Consider the following 17,883-nt stretch of genomic DNA (forward strand, 5'->3'; position numbering starts at 1 on the left):
TCAGATCTACTTATTCTACTATATAAAGGAAACCCTATGCATGTTTTATTATGACTTTAGAGGTGCTCTTGTGAGATCTAAAAGGTTCTGTGCTTTCCTCTATCAAAGTCACTACCGGATATCACTCTCATATCTTTAGAATCGGTAGATCTGAAGTTGCTGCATTAAGATCAACAATAGTTGAAAATCCAAGATTGTAACATTCCTATACTTTTTTTCTTTTCTATGAGAAGATAACATTCCTATACTTGATTCATAAACATTTTTAGTAACAATTAAAATTATTATAATAAAAAATTGTTTAAAAATGGCCTCAACACCAAAAAAAATTAAAAATTACCCTTGGAAGACCCTAAATGACCAAATTACCTCTGAAGCCTCAAAAACATACTTGACCCTTCCAAAATGACCAAAAACTCCATCAAACCTCAAAAATTACCAAAAATGCCCTATATCCATAAAAAAAATTACTAAAATAACCCTAAAACCTCAAAATGACCATAAATACACACGAACCCTCTAAAATAACCAAAATACTTTGAAAACCTCTAAAATAACCAAAACACCCCCCAAACCTCTAAACTGAACCCAATACCCTTAAAATCTCTAAAATGAGCAAAAAAAAACCCTAAAAATGTATAAAATGGCCAAAATACTGCCAAACCTCTTAAATGACCCAAATACTTGAAAGCTATAAAATGATCAAATATCCTAAATATATGAAATGGCCAAAATATTCCTTTACCTCTAAAATGGCCAAAAAAAATCATAAAACCTCGAAAATGACTAAAATATATCTAAAACCTCTAAGATGACCAAAAATACCATAAAACCATCGATTTTTTTTTTTGTCATTTTTGCAATTTCGGGGTATTTCGGACGTTTTAGAGGTTTCAAGGTATTTTTACTCATTCTAGAGGATTTGAGAGCATTTTGGTTATTTTAGATATTTTAGGGGTATTTTAATTGTTTTAGAGGTTTCGAGAATTTTGGTCATTTTAGAGGTTTCATAGTATTTTTAACCATTCTAGCAGTTTCAAGGGTATTTTAGTCATTTTATAGGTTTTAGGGTATTTTGGTTATTTTAGAGGGTTTGCAAGTATTTTAATCATTATAGTGGTCTTCGGTGTATTTTGGTAACTTTAGTGGTTTCAAGAGTATTTTGGTTATTTTAGAAGTTTCGAGGTATTTTTCGTCATTTTAGAGGTTTCAATGTATTTTTGCTCATTTTTTAAGTTTCGGGGGGTATTATAGTCATTTTAGAGGCTTCAAGGGTATGAAGTTTGTTCCTTTGTTTAGATCCATGTAAACTCAAATTGTTTAACCTAATTAATTAGCTAAGTCGATACTTAGGTTTATTGTTCAAATCTAAATTAAACACATACAATCATATCACTTAATGTGGAAAAGTAAAAGAAAAAAACAAGTGATATGATGACCCAAGAAAACCAATGAAACCGCCCAGTTTCAAGGTAAAAAGTCTGGAAAAGATTTAACATAAACTATCCTCAATGCAACAAATTCACTATGATAGAATGGAAGTTTTACAATAGATTTTGCCCTAAATCTAAAACTAACTCTTATAGTACTTACTCATGTGACTACACGCAGCTCCGAATTTGGGGACTCTTCTATCTAAATTTGTTGAACATAAACACCCATATTTGTAACTCTGAGATCCCACTCAAAACTTTAAATCATCAACTATATATGATCTTTTTGTAGCAACTTTAGATCCATTGGTTCTAATAATGTATAGATAGAATTCCGATAGTGACTTTGAAAGGAGAAGACACAGTAACTTTTAGATTTCAAAAGAGCACCTTCAAAGTTTCTTCAAAACGTGTTTTAGGGTTTCCTTTAAATATTATGAGAATTAGATCTGAAACCCTAATCACTTAATGGGCTTAGTGAGCTATTGGGCCGAAATTAAATTCTGCAGATCCATGTCTTGATCGGTCAAGCCTTCTTATCGATCAGTCGAACCTAGCATGCTTTGAAATCTTGAACCTGCAGCTTCCTTTCTCTTATATTCTAACTTGCAACACCTTGAACATTGTCTAATCATACCTATAGACTTAGGAATCTATATTTAGACAAGTTTATGTTCACGATTTGCCAATTGTTCAAAACTTTTAGAACCTAACAAAACTTTCAGGTTATTTTGGTAATTTTTGAGGTTTTAGGGGTATTTTGGTTATTCTAGTGGTTTTATGAGTATTTTGGTCATTTTAAAAGTTTCGGAGGATTTTTGGTCATTTTTGAGATTTCAATATATTTTTACTTATTTTAGAGGTTTTAGGGGGGTTTTGGCCATTTAGAGGTTTTGAGGGTATTTTAGTCAGTTTAGAGGTTTTTGAGTATGTTGGGTCATTTTAGAGATTTTTGGATATTTTGGTCATTTTAGAGGTTTTAGGCTGCATTTTGGTTATTTTTGAGGTTTTAGGAGTATCTTTGTCATTTTAAAAATTTTGGGGTCTTTTAGAGGTTTATTGATATTTTAGTCATTCTCGTGAATAAAATAAAATTTATTAGTATAAGTAATTTTGTCAATTGTATAAATTATTATATCCCCCACTATTAAGTCATGTAAGATTACCCCTATTTAATTAATAAGATAATGAGATTAAGGTGATGTGATATATTTTATAATCTTAAATTACCATAATCTTAGAAAAAAATCAAATGATACATTACGGTAATGCGCATCACAAAAAGATCACATTACAACGAACCAGACATCCCCTTATTCTTCATTGAGTTACAAAACTCTTTACGTTATGAAGGTTGTAAACAAACTAAGCTTTGCCAAGTAATGCATGTTTTAAGCTTTGCTTGATCTCAAGATAAGCTTAAAATAATGTTTGAGTTTGAGCTCGATCGTAAGAAAGCCAAAAAGTTTGAGCTTGGTTTGACTTGGCTTGATTAATTAGTCAAGCCAAACTTAAGCTTAATATCAAACTCAAACTCTAACTCAAGTCAAGCTTTTAAGCTTGAGTTCTAACAAAATTACGTTATCAAGTTATCAAGTGCTTAAATCTCAAAAAATCAAGTAAAAAAATAGCATACTCATTTTATCTTACTTCTAGTCCCANAGCTTGAGTTCTAACAAAATTACGTTATCAAGTTATCAAGTGCTTAAATCTCAAAAAATCAAGTAAAAAAATAGCATACTCATTTTATCTTACTTCTAGTCCCACACCAATGATTAGCCATTATTCAAATTACAACTTTACATAATTAAATCTATTCATTCATCCTTTCTTGTTTATAGATATAGTTTCACCAATTGTTCAAAATACAATTTTTACATCCAGGCTAGATGGTAAAAAACTAGAAAAAGACTTATACATAACTATTATGAACGGAAAATAAATAATATATTTCATAACTTTACATTAGATATTTAACACGTGACCCACTTAATTTTTTTCGTTTTAAATATAATTAAAATCTAAAGTGGTGATTGGTTAGTTTAAAGGGAATTGAAATATTAAGGTAATTAATTCGGTAGTAGTCCCATATAGACCAGTTTGTGGGATTCCAATATTTTTTTCTACCAGATTGACCGGAAGGAAGATGACATCGATAAACACGAGAAAGTCTATGATGTTTCCGGAATACCAGATCAGCATCCAGTTGGTGATTCCTGCTCCAATAAAAATTCGACACCTGTATAAAAATGACAGATCAGTAAACTAGCTCAGTTACATCAAAAGTACAAAAATATCCTTGAAAATTTTCAAAGTCCGCCACTCAACACGCTTTACCTTTATGCAAAATCAAAACTTTGGCTCTCTCTCTCTCTCTTGCACACCAGCACACACCCACCTCCATCTACTCTCTCTCTCTCTCTCTCAACTCCAAAGCTCGACAGCCACTGCCTAGCATCACCTCCGGAGATGGAGACACCCGCCGAACATCACCAGTTCCAACCAGACCTGCCTTATGTGATTTATTGGTCATTGCCCAATAGTCTTTTTGATCTTTTAATTCTTGTTGATATTTTTTTTTCTCGCTTGAATGTTATGGTGGTTTAAACTCTTTTTATTTTTCAAGTTAAATACAATTAGCTTAAGACAAAGTGCTTTAGGAATTTATTCAAATGTGGTGTAACTATGAGTTTATGTTGTTTCATATGGAAATAAATTTCATATATATATATATATATATATATATTTTTTTTTTTTTCAGTTTTCATTATATTTATTGTTTAGTGCTTCAAATCTGAGCCTTGCCTGTGGAATTAGATTGCTGGAAATTTTGGAATATCATATTTGCAACTCTTGGCCTTTGGTTAAAGTATTTTTTGGTTTGTCCACTAAATTGTAGTTGTTGGAACCTCAACCCCTTAATGTTATGTTAGGTTGTAACCAGAGTATCTTGATACAAATTAAGACATATTTTTAGCTAATGGGGTTATGTGCAAGATTGAGGATTATGAATTGTTATTGTAGGGTTTACTATCTACATTAGAATAATAGCCTGCTTTCAATTTTTGTTTTTGCATTTACTCAGGATGTTTATTTTTGGATTTAGTAATTACAATTTAATACCATTCAAATGGTTTGGTTGTAGGATAGAGCTCATTGAGAAACATTGTGGGCATGGAAGAGACAATACCATAGATTTTTGAAGCAATTTTGAAGAGGAAAATGGTAATCATGACGAGGTTGACATGGAGTTAATGGAAGAAATTGTTATAAGACACATGGGTCTTTGGATGATATTGATGTTGAGTAGCCTTGAGTTCAATTTTGATAAGTTTTGTGACTGATGAATGTATGTGTTTGAACTTTGAACAATCAAGTTATAATGTATGCAGTTGAGAAAATTTTGTGTATTTCCTATTTCCAAGTTTCAAAACTATTATATCCATGGAATTGTGGTGTGCATTTTATTGTTATATAGCCTTGAAAGAAAATGAAGAATTGTAATGAGTATCTAAAATTTATACTTGATTCAATTAAAAGATATGCAAATTGTTCTTCTTTGATATACTTAATGTCACTTTGGATAATAATAATAATATCAAAGTAGGGGATCAAATCCTTGATGAGTATCATATTAGCAAAATGGATCAAAATTATATTTAAATCTAGTCTCGGAGAAATTTTTCAATAATTTGCAAAAAGTCCTGGAGATGGATTTAAAGTTTTCATGGTCTTTGAAGAATCTAGCATTGCAATTCCACCACCATACATAACTATAATTCACCTTGAATATACCATACACACATAGATATTAGATATAAGACTAAACTGTACTATTGCAAAAAAAAATTTCATTTTATACATATAATTAGTTTTTAACTAGAAGTTACTTAAACATACACAAAATCTATCATGTTTGAGCAACTTCATTAGATATAAAAATTTTCCAAATTGACAACTAGAATTAGTGTTTGGCTATGCAATCAATTGTCCAAATTATGATGTCTAAAAAATTTTCAAATAAAAAATACTGTCCAAAATGTTCCTCCATTGTGCAATATGCTGTCCAAAATATTGTCCAAAATGCTGTCCATTAGCTGTGCAATATGTTGTCCAAATACCATCCAAAAAAGCTATCCATTATACTTCAAACTTTTTTTGTAGCGGCCTAAAATAAACAATATTAGGGAAAAAAACAATAAACAAAAGCTCATGTTAAAGCTGTGTTGAAACTAATTTTAAAGAAGAGTTCAATTCAAGTATGGGATTGTATTGTGTTGAAACTAATTATCGCAAGGATAACTTTACATATTCACTAGCTAGAGAGGAGAGTAGAAGAGTTCATATTGTGCATTTAACTTGTTTGAATTAAGTGTTTGTTGTGAATGCAAATTATTTGAGATTTTGGGGCTGTTATGTTGCATGCTTTAAGGGTGTTTCTAGTGAATAATGTAAACAACCCGACAAATATATATTATGTAGATGAACAAAAGATGCCAAGAAAATGTTGTATTGCTTTGATGATTCATTTAAATTAAACAAAAGTTACTCTTTTTTTTTTAAAAATTAAACAAAAGGCTTAAATCAAGCATGCATAGCCATCAGAATTTAGTGCAATTAATCAAACAGAGATAACTAGGTAAACTATCCTACCCAATTGAATTTAGCAAATTTACCTTCTTTTTTTTTTTTTTTTTTTTTTTTTTTTTTTTTTGGTGGCAATTGAATGTGTCCAACATAAAAACAACTCAACCAAATAAATAAACACCAAATTTTCAAACTTGGTGGTCAATTTATCAAAGAAAAGAATCAAACCCCAAGTATTAGAATTCAAGAAAAACATACTAACCAGTTGGTACACTATAATTAGTGGACAAACAGTACTCATGAATCGAATTAACAAACCCAAAAAAAAAAAAACAGGTGGTGATGGTGATGGTGAAAGGTGGTGATGGGTAATTCTTAGGGTTGACAAGGGAGTGAATACAAGTGTGGGAAGAGACTGGCACTGATGACAAAAGCCAGCTCTAAAATCCCATTGCGTTCTAAAGTCTTCAGCAAGCCCAAGCAGCTCTCTCAGCTACTATCGCTGAACTCCCAAGTCTTCTAGTTCATCAACTCTCTGATCATCGTATACACTCAACATAGAGTTTTTGAAGAGAAAAACAGAGATTGGTAATAATGGACAACCTGGAACGATTTGTAAGAATTTATAAAAATAAAAAACATTTTACTGTATTATTAGTGCAACAATCTAACATTTTACTATATTATTAGTCAACAATCTACCAACAAGAATTAGAAGATGAAAAAGACTATTGAGACAATGACCAATAAATCACATAAGACAGCGACAAAAGAATATTACAAATGGTGGACTCAAAGATATTGATGCTTGAAGGCTGCATCTAGCTATTCACCATAAGATAGATGTGTAGTTCAGATTGTTTACCATCTCATCAAACAAATTTAAAAGGCCTTTAAGAGATATCAAATATATATTTTTGCATTCAGCCATTTGGCTATTCACCATAAAACAGATGTGTAGTTCAGGTTGTGTAACAACTTAACTAATAAACAAAGAAAAGGCTTTATTTCTCTACTTATGAAACTCCAATCACTAACCACTTATAATCTGATCAAAAAAACATTAAAAAAATTATTAGTGCAACCATCTTCACTGAAGCATTTTATCAACATATACATGTATATGCCAGTTAAAAAAAAAAAAAAAAAAAAAAAAAAAAAAAAAAAAAAAAAAACAAAAACAAAAAAAAAATACATCTGTGTAAAATGGAAAATTCAGGGAAAAAAAAAAAAGAAGAAGAAGAAGAAGAAGAGAGAAGACCTTCTTGCGACGTCAGGTGTTAGAAGCAGTGAGAAACCTTCTGGCGTTGGGGGTTGGAAACAATGAGAAGGAGAGACGATTTTGAGCATTTTCCGACAAGACAAAGGCAAGTCTGGTTGGAACTGGTGATGTTCGGCGGAGTGTCTCCATCTCCGGAGGCAATGCTAGGCAGTGGCTGTCGAGCTTTGGAGTTGAGAGAGAGAGAGTAGATGGAGATGCTGGTGTGTGCTGGTGTGCAAGAGAAAGAGAGAGTTTTGATTTTGCATAAAGGTAAAGCGTGTATAGTGGCGGGACTTTGAAAATTTTCGAGGCATTTTTGTACTTTTGATTTAGGCTGCGTTTGGTTCGTGTAAAACGTTTTCCGGAAAATACATATTTTTCGGAAATGCTATTTTCCGGAAAAGGAAAATATATTCAGGTTGTTTGGCTGTCTCGGAAATCGTTTTACGGAAAATCAATTCCGGTGTTTGGTTCAGTCAAACATTTTACGGAAAATGCTTTCTGTTTTACGGAAAATCAATTCTCATGTTTGGTTCGGTCAAACATTTTATGAAAAATGAAATTTGTTTTTTACAGAAAATCAATTCCCATATTTGGTTTGTGGATTATTTTACGGAAAATATGAAATGCCTTGCAAATTTCTGCTCCTGCATTACCTCGACAAACCTGTAACAATACAAAACTAATCATCCACTTCAACATTAACATTAATCATCCAAATTCAAGCACTTGCATTGCCTAGACATATCTGTAACAGTACAAAAATAATCATCCACTTCAACATCAAAAATAATCATTTAAATATACCCATAATATTAATATAAAAACAACCACATTAATCGTTCACCATTGTCATTACACCTCCATGGTGTACAAAAATGATACCTACTCGTGGTATCTGAACAGTACAAATACATAATTTAGGCAATTGTATTGTCAAAATAGTACAAAATACTACATATATAATACAATGGTAGGTCAATACTAGTTTTACAACAAAAATGAATTCCTAAAGCTACCGTCATAGTCTACATGAAACAGCCAAGTCAAAGTTGTGAGGAAAAAAAACTATCCAACTACATCTTTCACAGCCTAGCATTGTTGGCTAGAAATTCCCGTGCTACCATCTCATTTTCACACAGATGGTCAAATGCAGTTGCGAGCATTTCTTCGCTATACCCATCCGCCATCATAGCCATGATGCAACTGAGGCAAGAATTGCGGCTTTGGTTTTTTTCTTCATCTAACAAAATCACAAACACTGTGGTCTAAGAGGTATGTAAATAAAAACAGCCACCAACCAAAAACATCCAAACCACATTTATAACGAGTACCAAATCACATTGCATTCTATTTACAATTAATATTTACACCATCACAATACCATCACATTGATAACTGCACATTGATATCATCACAATACCATCATGTCTCAATTTAGTCGTCACAATACAATTTAAAAACACACATATTCTACTGCAAGAAAATAATAACAACAAATGCTGAAAATAAAACATACAATTTGTCATGTCTCAAGCTTGAAAGTATACATAACCCAATAGACAACATAATAACATTTGCTACATCAAAGTATACATATCAAGCTCCAAAACCGTATACACAAAACCCAACTAGCCAAATTTTACACAAACCTAACTAGCCAAATTCAAAAAAAAAAAAAATGTAATTTAATTTATTGAGGACTTTTTTTATAGGATTTTTATTAAGGACTTGTAAATATATTTTCACACTTGAGATCTAACAATGGAGGTCGTAAGCTATTCCTTCACTGCTTTAGAAAATTAATTTCTAAAGAAATCACAAACAGAAAAGAAAGTTATTTGCGAGAAGTGTATAAAATGGATTAATATGCAAAGTGAATGAAGTTCTAAAAACGAAATACGTTGCCAAATGAAATTAATGAGAACATTTTGCAACAGCCAAAAGAAGCCAAAAAGTTCTTCAAAATCATGAACCACTCATCACCAGTAAGAGGAATTCCAGAGAATTGAAGTTTTGCATGAGCTCAACTCGAACATAGCAAAATAATCACTAGAAAGAAGCTCCTAAATATAAACTATAATTGAATGAAATTAGCATTGGAGCTTGAATCTTCACAAGTTTGTTCCAAGCCAATTCATCTGTAATGGTTGGTGTAATGTAAAATTAAATCGTCAAACTCAATTTCACAAGAACCAGTTGAGTTAAAATGTGAAAAAGATTGCAGATGGGATGCATATATCAATCACAATATTCCTTAATCCTTCGCAACACTCGAGTGTCAAGTCCTCAACTAGAGTCAAACTTGGGATCAAATCCTAAAACTTGAAAATTTAAAGCCCACTAAGTTCAACACAACACAATTAATTGATTTAGTAGTTATTGTTTTTTGACAAACTATAGAACTTGTTATAGATCCTATAAAGGTAACAGCCACATTTCCATTCTTCTCCAAATCAAACAACCAACTCATTGACAACAACCATTCAATTAAAAGTTAACATCTTAAAAGTTCACTCTCATCAGCATTCAAATCCTATAAGAGTACCTAAATAATTGTGCAAGTCTCAAACCAAATTTTTAGATGCCTACATTCTCTTTAAAATAATCCTCAGATTTTCTAGTAAATATTTATATAAATAAATATATAAATATTTATGTAAATAAATAAATAAATATATATATATATATATATATATATAATGCGATCCGATTGGGATGTAGATCGGAGGCAAGGTGAACGGCGGTGACGAAAACTCACCGTGGCTGGATCGGTGTGGTGGCTGGATCAGAGGCTACGATCTCAGGAAATCAATGGTGCGAAGCTGCGATCTCTGGGTTTCTTGGTGTGGAACGGCGATCTCCGGTGCGAAGCTACGATCTCTGGGTTTCTCGGTGTGGAACGGCGATCTCCGGTGCGAAGCTGCGACCTCTCGATGTGGAACGGTGATCTCCGGTGCGAAGGTTGCGATCTCTGAGTGGTGGAACGGCGTTTCCTCGGCGAGGTGGTGATTTCTTTCTCGGCATGGTCTCGGCGTGGAGCTCTGGTCTCGTCTTTCTCGGCGTGGAGCTCTTCTTTCTTCGAGTTTCTCTGGCTCTCTCTCTTTTGTGCGTGACCCGGAAATGGTTTGAAGTGAAAATAAGAGTGTAAAACCATTTCCGGGCCAAGGGAGTAAATTTGGTCAACTGAAATCATATTTTCCGGAAATCTTTATTTTCCTGGTCTTCCAAACAGTGGGCTGAGGTGGTAAATGATTTCCGGAAATCATTTACCACCAAAACAAACACAGCCTTAAATGAGCTAGTTTACTAATCTGTATTTTTTATACAGGTGTCGAATTTTTATTGGAGCACGAAACACCAACTGGATGCTGATCTGGTATTCCGGAAACATCATAGACTTTCTCGATAAACACACGCAAAATAATAGACTGAGTCAGTGAGACATCGTATTCAGCGGCTTCAGCCAAATCTTTTTGAATAAAAACGAGTCAGTCATGCATGGCTGCTTCATGACATGCAAAAGGAGTAGTGTTCACGTTTAGTTAATTTCTTCCTTTCACAAACTAGGAATACTCCTATATAACCCCAGTACTTTCGTCCCACACCTCAACAAAAACATCTCTATAACTCTCTCAAATTCTCTTCCAGCCTTTTTCCTTTCAACAACATATACCTGTCATGTATTCATCAAACCCAAGTGCTCCCCAAATGTATGCCAACGCGCCACCTCCATATGGGCAGGCCTCCGTGACGGGTATTCCAGTGAACACATACCAACCCCAAGCAGCTCCATTTCAGGTTCAGTCTAGGGCTCCGGTACCTTGGTCCACTGGCCTCTGTGACTGCGCGATGATGTCGGAAATTGTAAGAAATTTAACCCTTTTGGCATGTGTCATAAAATATATATGAATCTTATGAACTTCAATAAATCTAGAGTCACAAAATATTTCATAACAACTATATTATCTATGGATATGATTGATGGTTAATGGTAAATAATAAAATAGTATGAGTGATATATAGGCCAATATGAGAATCAATACAAATTGATCAATTTAATAATTGTTAAATTTGTTGTGTAAAATAGTGTTGTCTTTTTTTTTTTTTTTTGGTTGAGAAAATTAGAAAATTGTATTCAAAGAGAGGAAAAATACAAGCCAACAAGATGGCAACAAGAAAAATAATTTAAAATAGTGTGTCTACAACACTATTCTTAGAATTTACAAGCTGTTGTTTATTGGTGTTATTTGTGTTTTTCACAGGTTGCATAACATATTGGTGCCCTTGTATTACTTTTGGACAAATTGCGGAGATCGTAGATAGAGGAACAACATGTAAGTTTGTATGGTGAGTTTGCTTTTAAGTAAATGAGATGTATTGGGGTGATAGGGATGGTGACTGATGGGTGATTTGTATGTATTGCAGCTTGTGCTACTCGCGGAGCACTGTATGCATTAATTGCTTGGTTGACTGGTTGTGGATGTTTGTACTCATGCTTCTATCGCTCCAAAATAAGGCGGCAGTACGCGTTGGAGGAGGGCTCTTATGGGGATTGCATAGTTCGTTGCTGCTGTGAGCCATGTGCCCTTTGTCAAGAGTACCGTGAGCTCAAACACCAAGGTTTCGACCTCAGCATCGGTAAAAACAACCTTCTTTTCTCTCTCCCATACCACACACTCACACGCTGTTTGATATAAAATATTTTTTAAATGTATGAATAGTACATTGAGACATATTTTTAATATTTTTTTTAATAAAGTGACTGTGGGCCCCATGAAAAGTGGGTGAACAATGCTACTGCAAATGTGAACGGTGACAATGGTCTCCCTAAAATGCATGAAACAAAAAAAAAAACAAAAAAAAAAAGAAGGAAAACGCTAAAAAGTAAAACGTAGACGCCCGCAAACGTGAATCCAAACCCACAACTAGAATGGGTGACCAAACAAGCCACCAACTCATATATATACATACATACATATATATATATATATATTATTTTGTTTCAATAATTTTTATGCGTAAATCTTCTAATTTTTAAATATTTTTTAGCTTTTCGGAAGTTTTAACCTCTGAAATTTTGAGTTATTTAATTGCACATTTGAGCAATGACTTTTTCATCAAATCGTAACACCAATTGAAGTCAAACATGAGCAATTCATACAAATAGTGTAGTTTCATAATAATTGTGGGTTTGGATTCCCGTTTGTGAGCATCTGCGTTTTACTTTTCAGCATTTTCCCTTCTTTTTTTTTTAACGCGTTTTAGGGAGACCATTGTCACTGTTCACACCTACAACAGCACTGTTCACGCACTGTACCAACATTGTTCACTCACTGTTCATGAGACCCACCGTCACTTTATTCAGAAAAAAAATTATTAAAAATAGACCCCACAATACTATTCATACATTTAAAAATTATATGAGTTGCTAGCTTGTTTGGTCACCCAATTCTAGGTCAACTACTAGGGTATTGAGTTGGCCGTGTATAACGAGTATAAGCACATGAAAACAAAGTCAAACTTGGTTAGTGTATATACATATATATATATATATATATGTTACTATGCAGCAAACTAATTCAATTGTATTGAGAGAAAGGATTAGCCCCATAGGAGAAATAGTGCAAGAATATTATAGTCAAATACAATAGTGAATAGCATATTATATTCTTTGCGAGAGAGAACAATGGTGTATTTGGGACTAAGGTCTTGTGGGAGTACTTGTGTGCTAACTACTGTTGTAATATTTTTATTTTTATGGTAGAATTTTCTCTATCGCTGCCTATGAACATAGGAATATTGCCGAACTACATAAATTTTGTGTCTATTTTTCTTCTCTCTTTTGTAATCTTACGTAAGTGGGTTTATTTTCACAATACTACATAATAGATAAATATAAGACGAAGATGAGTTACCTCAAAAGAATAATCCATGCTTATAACTGTTGAAATTATCCATTTCAAATACTGCAAAAATATAGATATTAAAACTTCATAAAATCAACAAAAAAAAAAAAATTAAAAGATTCAGAACCCACAAATTATATAAACAAAACAAATGTGTGAGAGTACTTGTGTGCTAACTACTATTGTAATATTTTTATTTTATGGTGGAACTTTCTTTGTCGTTGCCTATGAACATAGGAATATTGCCGAACTACATAAATTTTTTGTCTATTTTTCTTCTCTCTTCTTTAATCTTACGTAAGTGGGTTTATTTTCACAATACTACATAATAGATAAATATAAAATAAAGATGAGTTACCTCAAAAGAATAATCCATGCTTATAATTGTTGAAATTTTCCATTTCAGATATTGTAAAAATATAGATATTAAAACTTCATAAATGCAACAAAAAGAAAAAGAAAAAAAAGAATCAAAGATTCAAAATCCACAAATTATATAAACAAAACAAATGTGTGTGTGTGTGTGTACACAGTAGAAAAATAGAAGAGAAAGATGTGTTACACTCAAAAAAATAATTCATGGCTATAGTTATTGAAATCTGCCAAATAGTTTCAAATATTACAACAAAATAATAAAAATTCAAATGTTAAAACTTTTGAAATGCCAAAAAATATTAAAGAATCAGAAGAGACACTGATTATAGGCAGTGAATCTTCTAATTTTTAGTTAAGAAATTTGGGGTTTAATCTCCACCTACACCAAAAACTGATTAGTGTCTTGATCTAATGATAAAGAGTTATCATCAAGAACGGACATCATAGGATCAAAAGATTCAGAACTTAGAAGTTATTGAAACAATTCAGAAAATATATAACAAGTCAAAAGAAAAATGTAAGAAAAAGATAAAGGAGAATAATCCACGATTAGACCCAAAAAAATTAAATAATTGGAAGATCGCATATATATATATATATATATATATATATATATATTCCAATAATTCACTTGACACACAAATTTAAAAATTAAATGAGACACGTGACGCAAAATTAAACTTCAATTTAAAATTTAATTGGACTTTCTCCCAGCTATTATATATATATTATAATCTAATTAGAATCTTGACTTTTTCAGTTTTTCCACCAAATAATTTACTTGCCACAAAAATTAAAAAATTAGATGGGACACATAGTGCAAAATTGAACTCCAATTAAAATTAAATTTAGAAACTAATTGAATACAAACTCTTTGACTTTTACACCTAATAATTCACTTGACAAACAAATTTAAGAATTATATGAGACACTTAATGTAAAATTAGACTTCAATTTAAAATTGAATTGGATTTTCTCTCGGCAATATATATATATATATATATTATATTAATTGTCAATGCCTGCAACAATTATAAATTAAGATTGGTCAAAATTGTCCTACATATATTATCTTCAGGGATGGAGACAGGACTTAGAGTTAGGGGGCAAAAGTATAAACCAAAAAAAAAAAAAATATGAAACTCCGAATAAACATTCATTTGATAAACCATCAACAAAGAAAAATACAAAAAATTATTGTTTTTAAGATATTACAATGCAATTATTACAATGTTGCACCACTAGTATTAGCTTCTAAATCCCTTGAAGCTTTTCTTTTGAAAAAATTGAATATGGTAGTTGATTTTTTCATAATCTACAAATAAAATATAATTTAAAATTATCAAAGCACTATGCACACAAGCACTCAACAATTGACCAATAAATTTTAAAGTTGCAAATAATCTCTTTAATTATTTACCAAAAAAAAAAAAAAACCATCTCATTAATTTTTTAAAACACTAAACTAATATACAAAAACACTAACATACAAAGAAAAGAACTACATAAAATGAACAAAAATCATCACATGGCCNAAAAAATTTGAAACTCCAAATAAACATTCATTTAATAAACCATCAACAAAGAAAAATATACAAAATTATTGTTTTTAAGATATTACAATGCAATTATTACAATGTTGCACCACTAATATTAGCTTCTAAATCCCTTGAAACTTTTCTTTTGAAAAAATTGAATATGATAGTTGATTTTTTCATAATCTACAAATAAAATATAATTTAAAATTATTGTGTCATTATATGGTCAATAATCTACAGTCATTATACACAATAAAAAAGCACTACACAGACAACCACCTCAACAAATAACCAATTATTTGTTATTTAAAGTTGCAAATAATCTCTTTAATTATTTACCAAAAAAACATCTCATTAATTTTTTTTTAAATACTAAACTAATATACAAAAACACTAACAGACAAAAGAAAAGAACTACATAAAATGAACAAAACATCATCACATGGCCGGCTATTGGACATTAGGTGTTGATGTGTTGAATTGCTGGGCATTAGATGTTGCGTGTTTAGCTTTTTGATTATCAAAACAGAGGACTGGAGTCAATGGATAGCTTTTTTATTCATAAAAAAATATAAATTTTGTTATTAAAGAGAGAAATATCTCTTTCTTTAGTGTCTTCTAGTCTCTTGACTCTCTTCTGTCTCTCATCTTTGCCTCTCTTTAAATTTTCTTCACAAATCACAATCTAAGTTAATCAAACAAGTATTAGAGATTCCAATATGAGAGGGATACAATATTCTCAACCAAAAAATTACGAGGTTTGGGCGGTGCTGCGGTGGACTAGTGGTGGCCGGTGGCATCAGGCGTGGTGTACTAGTCAGCCTTTGCTTCTGCTATTCTGCTTGCCGCTACCCAACTCCTCAGTCTGAGGTCTTTTGTGTTATGCCTTAAGTTAGATTTTATTTTCTTTAATTTTTTATTTTTTTTGAGTGGCTTAGAAATCCCATTCTTTTTTCCCTTTATATGGGTGTTTTGCCATTGGATGTTCACCTACTCCTAGTTAGAATCGGCTTTTATTTATTTATTTATTATTATTATTATTTTTTTTTGCTTGTGTGTGTTTTGGGGTGTTGTTTGGGCCTAATTTTTGTTGCGGGATAATTATTTTTATAGTTTTTAAAAATATCAATAATATTATTAAGGGGGTAAAGTGCAATTTTATTGAAACAAATTACTAAAAATAATATATATATATATATATACTATTTTTTTTTTAAAAAAAATCTGGGGTGCACTGCCCCATGCCCTCCGTCCCCGCTAATCTTAGTAATTGGACACCTTACGGTGGGGTGGGCTCCCAGTAGGACCGGTTCACACGTACATTTAAATTGGAGAATTAAATCACCGTACAGTCGCTGGTCTTACCGTGTTTAGGTCGATTAATGCAATCAAAATTCCATCAATCAACAATTCAACTCTTATCCAGCCCAATAGCCCATCAACAACCTGCAACATATATATCGGGCATTTGGCATCAACAAACTTTAACAGTTTAGCACATTGGCTAAGGATACTACAGGCAGGGCGTAGTTAGGAATTTTTATATGGGGGGGTCGATTCGAAGTATTGATATTAAAAATATAATTCATAAGGCTATTAAATATGAAATTTCAATTTTGATATATCTTACACATTAACGAACATACAAAAACTGTTTAGATCACTATAGACATATAAAAAAATATCCACAAAAAAAAAAAATATTTCACATCAAAATCATGCCTGACGATGATTTTTCATGGAATAGAATTCATCCATAATTATTTCCATGGTGAAATTTTCAGCAATTTCCTTTTCTATATAAACTATCATATTAACCAGAAAAGAACTTTAAAAAATAAAATTTTAATTAGAAATTTTTATTTAGTTATATAGATGTTATTCATACTCAAGAAAAAACAACATTCCACTATAATTTAAACAGCCAACCCATCATCATTCCTATTATTAAAATTTTCCTGTATTTTAATTTTTTTAAAATTAAGAATAACCCCTCAAACAAAAGCAAAAATTAAACTAATAAAAGCAAAAATTAAACACACAAGTACACAACATAAACCAAAAAATTTAACAACACTCACTGTTACATGATATCTAACTAATAAAAAATAGGTAATAAATCAAAAAAAAAAAATTACCTTAGAAACTTTGTTTTCACAAAGTGCAAAGATGGGTGTGGGCCGTGTGGGTGTGGCAATGCCTAGTAGATCTTCCCTTCAAGACATATCACAAACAACTTCCTCATGCCTTCAATCATATATTTCTCTAAAAATCTATGAAAAATTAAAGAGCATGTGAATATTTAAGTAAGTGTATATATTTGAGAAAAAAAAAAACACTAAAAAGAGATGAAGGTGTAGTGCTGAAGAAAGAAAAGAAAACTAAAAACTCACCCTTTGAATGATTTATTTTAAGAAAGCAAGAAGAAAGAAAATAATGGTCAGGTTTTTTTTTTTTTTGGATCATGAGGACTGAGTTTGAGAGGAGGGCTGAGCTGAGGTTTTGTTTTGTTTGGGGGCTACTGGTACCAGTGGAGTGGGTGGTAGTGTGTACACAGAAGACAAGAAGAGAATAAAAGAATAGCAAATGAAAGGGTTTTGATTTTGAGTTTGAAAATGGGTGATAAAGTGTTATTTTGTTGGGCAGTGCTTTGGGTATTTAAATATAAGTGGGCCATGTTTTGTTTTATTAGAGGATAAAAGAGGCCTACAATTGAAACTAAAGCATGCTGGGGCTGGGAGTGAATTGAACAGAAATGGGAGCGGGGGTCGGATGTACAT

The 17,883-nt window shown here is 31.8% G+C and overlaps 1 protein-coding gene across 1 annotated transcript; it reads left to right on the forward strand.

Moving 5' to 3' along the window:
* Window positions 1–11,126: 11,126 nt before the first annotated feature.
* Window positions 11,127–11,981, forward strand: LOC112017325 (cell number regulator 2-like; the record flags this gene model as incomplete). The annotated part of the gene is made up of 3 exons (XM_065775113.1): window positions 11,127–11,148; window positions 11,547–11,618; window positions 11,710–11,981. Coding segments are annotated over 3 exons (366 nt in total), but the record flags the coding sequence as incomplete, so codon positions are not given.
* Window positions 11,982–17,883: the final 5,902 nt, after the last annotated feature.

Source organism: Quercus suber, unplaced genomic scaffold (assembly GCF_002906115.3).
Source record: "Quercus suber isolate HL8 unplaced genomic scaffold, Cork oak 2.0 scaffold_105, whole genome shotgun sequence".
In the NCBI taxonomy this organism is placed as follows: Eukaryota; Viridiplantae; Streptophyta; class Magnoliopsida; order Fagales; family Fagaceae; genus Quercus; species Quercus suber.